This window comes from Dama dama, chromosome 13, assembly GCF_033118175.1.
Source record: "Dama dama isolate Ldn47 chromosome 13, ASM3311817v1, whole genome shotgun sequence".
NCBI lineage: Eukaryota > Metazoa > Chordata > Mammalia > Artiodactyla > Cervidae > Dama > Dama dama.
In genome coordinates, this window is record NC_083693.1 from 28,270,988 (window position 1) to 28,276,987 (window position 6,000).

Below are 6,000 nucleotides of genomic sequence, written 5' to 3' on the forward strand. Positions count from 1 at the left end.
TCCTGACAAGCATCGCTGGAGACTTGGACCACAGTGTGACAAGAAACACGCTCACCACCAGCATATCCGGCAGAGGTCATGCGGATGGAGGGGTTCCCTTCTCCAGGGGACTTTCCTGACCCAGGGATTGAACCTGGGTCTCCTGCATTGCAGGCAGATTTTTTACCATCTGAACCACCAGGGAAGTCCAACATGAGCCCTAACACTCTGACCCACCTGTCTTACTAGTCTCCTCAGCCTACAGGAAATGGTTCCCTCCTCTTGCTTCTTCCCGTGTCTAGAGTCACACTATTACAATCATGGATCTTATAAAACTATATATTATATGAATCGTTTGGAGGAATCTAGTCACTGTTATTTTTTTTTTTTTTTTATCACAGACTCAATCATAGCTCTGTTAAAGAGAAACAAGAATCTTGTAAAATAAGCAGAATACTGGTAATACAGTTACTGACATTAACTAGGTCCTCAGTAAGTAAGTAGTGTTGTCTTCTAAGGAGTTACATGGCTTGCACAAGGAAAATTCATCTTTATGGAGGTTCAGGTATTTCTGCCCTTGGGGAGTGTTGGTTAAACATACTGCAGATGCAGAATGCACACTAGAGGGGAGGGGGAGGCCCAAAGGGCAGAGGGAAATTTTAGGTTGAAATTTTTCTTGCCTTGCTTTAATATACGAGTTTTATTTCATTCCTTCTTAAGTTTTTCCTGAGGGATCCTGGGAGCCCTCCCCCTCCCCCCACCTGCCTCTGGCTGAAGATCACATGCTTCATCCCAGTACAGGAGTGGGGGCAGCAGTGGGGGCAGCAGTGGGGGGGGGGGCGGTGGGGGGTGGGAGGTCCTTCCCCTCCCCTCCCCTCCCCCACAGCTCTGCTTGCCTGGAGCCCCTCTGGCCCTGGTGATGCCAGGATGCTGGACTCGGAGGCTTTGTGGCTGAGACCGGGAGACTTGTGGGGCCTTCACTGCCACCAGTTACTGTAAAGGTTGTTGGTCTCAATGCAGGGGAGCACATGGGCACACACACATGTACACACACGTGCACTGAGCATACAAACAGGAACAAACCTTTCTAGAGAGGCATCCAGGTGCTGTCATGGCCCCTTTAAGAGTTAGGGGACAGGAAGTTGGCACTGGGGTGGGGCCCAACATCTTGTGTCACAGGCTGGCTCACACCCATAGGCTCTGGTTCAGGGGTGGGTGGGAGTCAGTGGGGTGGGCTCCCAGAGACCCAGGTTTGGGTGAGGGTGGAAATTGGCTAGGACTGTTCTGAGCTCTAGGCAAATCTGGAGCAATTAGAGTATGCAGATTTTGTTTTGGGGGGGGGGGAGTTATATTTTCTTTCATTCTTATATGTTGAGGTTAAAAAGGACATTATAAATGGAGAAAGGATGACAGTTTTCTCTACAATTGACAGCAGGATCTTTGGGAACCAGAAGATCCAGAAACAAATTTAAATTATATGTATTTTATAGATCACGTTGTGTCTGAGTCCCAGAGAATCAAGAAACTGCAGCAGAAAGCGGTCAGCACACAGAAACACACACGTGTGTGCCCCCTCACATTCGAGCAATGCAGTTTCTTTGACAATGGAAGCAGCAACCCCCACCCCCTACAAAGAAACCTGCCCAAGATAACTTAAAGAGAAATTTCCCCTTTAAGAACAGAGTCACCCAGTTCATTTTTGTCCTCCTGACCAGAAGATAGGAAAAAAAGAAAAGAAAAAAAATCCCAGGCTAACATCACCTTAAGGCTGCAGTGGCCATGCTCTTCTCCCTGCAGAGGCAGGACCTGCTGTTTTGATCACTGAGGCGGGAGGGCCACATCGCTGCCCCTCACCAACACTGCAGACAGCTGTCTGTGAGTCTCTGTGTTACCTCACCAGCTCCTACTTTGATTCCCCAGAGAGTAGCTGGGATGGACAGTATCTACCCCTGGCTTCCTCTAAGATGGCCTCTAGGCAGCAGGTGTTTAGTGAGCCTGAAAAAATTCTGGAACCAACCTCAGGTGGGGCTGGAGCACCTGACCTGGAGCACCAGTTGGGACCCAGGGACCCAGGGTCTCTTCTTCAAGACCCCTGCCACTGAAAATTATAGACCTCTAGAAATTTTAGTTTAAATTAAAGTGAAGGTGCCCTGTACACTCCCCTCCCATGGGAGATGGGGGGCTGAATCACACAGAAGGCTTTGTGCTGTGGAGTCAGCACCTTAGGATGTGGGGGGTGGGGGTGGGGTGGGCAGAGAAGGAAGGAGGATCAGGTCCTGATGGGTCAGAAGAAGGAAAATGGGGAGAGGGGGTCAGGACACAGGAGACGAGAAAACCAAGGATGACCAGAAAAGGGGCAAAAAGCAGAAAATGTAGAAAAGATGAGAGAAAGAAGAGAAAGAAGAAAAACAGGATGTGGGAAACTACAGTAAGCAGGAAGGAGACAGAGCAGAAGGAGAGAAGGAAACAGAAAAGAGAGTAAGATGAATGGGGAAGGATGTGAGGAGGGAGAGGGGAGCCATGAAGAGGGCATCAGAGAACACCAGAGCTCAGTGAGGATACCTCCTGTGAGCAGAGGATCAGGAGTCCGTGGGCTGGTCCTCAGTCCCTACAGAGACCTGGTGGGCCCAGTACACCAGGTCGGTCACGTAAACCAGCAGGTTGATGGCTGTCAGGACGGCCACAGCCAGTCGCTGGTCCCAGGTGCACATGTCGTAGGTGAGCTCGTCCCTGCAGTCCCCATCACTGGACCTCTGGGGCTGCCCGCCGAGCTCCTCGTAGAACTGGTAGAGCAGCCAGAGGACCAGAGCGCTGATGTAGAGGAGGACAGAGAGCAGGGTGAGCAGAAGCTGGAAAATGGGATACGGTCTGGGCAGCCTGTATTCCCATTCGCCCAGGTTCAGCAGGATGGCCAGGGCTGCTGGGATGAAGCAGATGGAGTACATGGCCACACACCACTCCAGGGCTGGCTGGTGCAGGTACAGGGAGGTGTTGATGATGAAGGCAAAGATGACATAGGCCACAAAGGTCTCCAGCACCTTCAGCAGGCCTGGCAGGGTGTGCACATAGCAGGGGATCTCCTTGAACCCATAGGCAACCCACGTGCAGGCCACATCTATGGCATATAGCACTGATGCGACACAGGAGAAGGCAGAGGCGGCGATGACCCGGTCCCGGTAAGGACCATCAGGCAGAAACTGGACGTAGGTGATGGAGTAGATGATGGAAGCTGAGAGGCAGAGCAGGGTGGCATAGCAGGCATAGGTCACGGGGAAGTTGAACCAGAAAAACGGAAAGTGGGAATGGAACCCATAGAACTCAACAATGAATACCATGAGGGTCATGGCAAAACAGAAGCACCAGATGGACATGGACCAGTTTCCTACGGCTCCCCGCTCAGTGGCCCTGCCGGCCACCAGGGAGATGGCCACACACATGGAGAACAGCTGCGGCAGGCGGAGGCAGAGGCACATGATGGCCGTGACGTCTGGGTCCGGGGATGTCCACCGGGTGGACATGGTGTTGTGATGGTCAGGCAGGTCACAGTCACCAGGACAGCAGTGGTCTTCACTGAGGACCCATCAGAGAAAGACCCAGCTCTGGAGGTGGAAGAAGTCAGATGCCTGGAAAAGGTTCAGGGCCTTGTGACGGCTGAGGCTCTGGATCTGTGGGGTTCGAACCAGTGGCCCAGACACGCGGGTAACAGCCTGGTGGCTCGGTGGTGAAGCATCCACTTGCCAGGGCAGGGGATACAGGAGACACAGGTTCGATCCCTGGGTCGGAAAGATCCCCGGGAGAATGAAACGGCAACCCACTCCAGTATTCTTGCCTGGGAAATCCCATGGACAGAGGAGCCTGGTGGGAAGCAGTCCATGGGGTCTCAGTAGCGACTAAACCACCACCGTGACCACAGCCACTCCAGAATGATTCTCCCCACCCATCACCCTTGACCTCAGGAGACTTGTCTTATCCCAAACCTCACAGCTGGGCTGGGTCTGGCCTCAAACATGAACTTTTTGTATCTCTCTGGGCTGTGTGTGCCATTATCTATGGAGACACAGGGTAGATGGTCCTTATCTTTAATACCAACCCTTCAAGTCTCAACCCTCAATATTTCAAAATTGAAAGGAAATATTTGAAAAATTGTTTTTTAACAAAATCTGACCTGAAGACACATGAGACAAGTTATGATCTTTGTTATTTCACTTGTGACTATTCAAAAGTTCAGTTGTAGAAACACTGATGTGTCTGATTACAAGGTGCTTTCAGATCCCAGGGGGATCTGATGTCATAGAGAGTAGATGTACCATGTCACCTGTCTGAAGCTGAAAAATTCTGTAGTATCTGACCCCACGGGTTTCAGAAAAGGGACTGTGGATTGTGCCGCTAACTCCATTTTACAGATGAGAAAACTAAGGCTTGGTGAATCAAGTGCCTTCCCTAAGGTCAAAAAGTTGGAAGTGGGAACCCCATATGGAAATGCCAAAGCTGTGAGTTTGAACACTTTGCTCTACAGCTCACATGTCAGCAGGGCCCGTGGGTGGGAGACCAGGACCGAAGCTTGTGGCTCTGGGATGCAGGACATGCCTTCAGAGTCACAGCCTCCTTCCTCAGCAACCTGAAGGCACATGTGTCCCGGCCTCACCTCCCCGCAGCATCACTAGAAGGAGCTGCCATCTGAGGGACACAGCCCCACCCAGAGGAGGGCAGCCTCAGGGCTGAACAGGGAGGAGCCATGGGGTGAGAGCAAGGCTGTGGGGACAGGATGACATAGGAGTAGGGACTGTTGTGAATCCCCTCCACCCAGTTTTGCCTTCACATGTGATGCTTCCTCGTTGAGGAAGGGAGACCCCAACCCAGCATGACTCCAAGGTGGGGAAACATTGAGGAACCATAGAATAAATTAACACAGTGTTGGGCTCCAAAGCTGCCATCGAGGTGGAGTCTGGAAAGATCTAGGAGAAGTCCTACCTGAGCAGGATTCTCCTGGCCTGGGAGACTGGTGAGCAGCTTCCAAGCAGGGAAGAAGGGATTGGAAACGAACAAGGATGCTGTGTCTGATGCTGATGGGGAGCCTTTCAGGGCATCTCAGGGAGGGAATAGGGATGGACAGATGATCGCCCCCTTTTAAGGGCAGAAGCTGAAAGAGGAGCCTCCTGCAGGATCCCTGGGAGGGGACAGCCCTGAGGATGCTCCCAAGACAGGGGCAGGGGTAAGGGGGGACAGAGTGGAGATGACCGGGGCAGGGGGGAATTCCAGGGTCCCAGTGGCCCTGAGGAAGCCCAGTAGGTGTCTTCTGACCCAGAAGGGATGCAGGCATGGAAGCAACCTTCCCATGGAGGAGGGGCCTGGACTGGAACTGAGAGAGGAGAATAGGGGCCTAAAGGGGTTTCAGGGCTGTGACAGGGACACCTTGGATTGCGTCCATATCTTGGCTACTGTGAACAGTGCTGCAATGGATATTCAGCTCAGTCATTCAGTCATGTCTGACTCTTTGCAACCCCATGGACTGAAGCACACCAGGCTTCCCTCTCTATCACCAACTCCCAGGGCTTGCTCAAACTCATGTCTATCGAGTTGGTGGTGCCCTCCAAATATCTCATCCTCTGTCGTCCCCTTCTCCTCCTGCCTTAAATCTTTCCCAGCATCAGGGTCTTTTCCAATGAATCAGTTCTGCATATATACCCAGGACGGATTGCAGGGTCATTGTTATTATTCAGTGGCTAAGTTGTGTCCAACTCTTTGGGACCCCATGGACTGCAGTATGTCAGGCTTTCCTGGCCTTCACCAGGGAGGGTCAAAGGTCAGCAGCTGCAGCAGCACAGGATTCAGCCTCCCCAGAGGCAGATGGCAAATGTCCTTAAGTTGTTGTTGTTCAGTCGCTCAGTTATATCTAACTCTTCCCAACCCCATGAACTGCAGCACGCCAGGCCTCCCTGTCCTTCACCACTGCCCAGAGCTTGCTCTAACTCATGTCCATTGAGTCAGTGATGCCATCCAACCATCTTAACCTCTGTCTCC

General features: G+C 52.0%; 1 protein-coding gene across 1 annotated transcript; it reads right to left on the reverse strand.

The window, feature by feature from the left end:
* Positions 1-2,558: 2,558 nt before the first annotated feature.
* On the reverse strand, positions 2,559-3,497 carry LOC133068350 (myeloid-associated differentiation marker-like). The gene has a single exon (XM_061159595.1). The coding sequence runs from the start codon at positions 3,495-3,497 to the stop codon at positions 2,559-2,561; it is 939 nt and encodes a 312-aa protein (XP_061015578.1).
* Positions 3,498-6,000: the final 2,503 nt, after the last annotated feature.

Bases quoted from the DNA above. Each gene is read 5' to 3' on its own strand.
- LOC133068350 (XM_061159595.1), bottom strand. From the start codon at position 3,497: ATGTCCACCCGGTGGACATCCCCGGACCCAGACGTCACGGCCATCATG.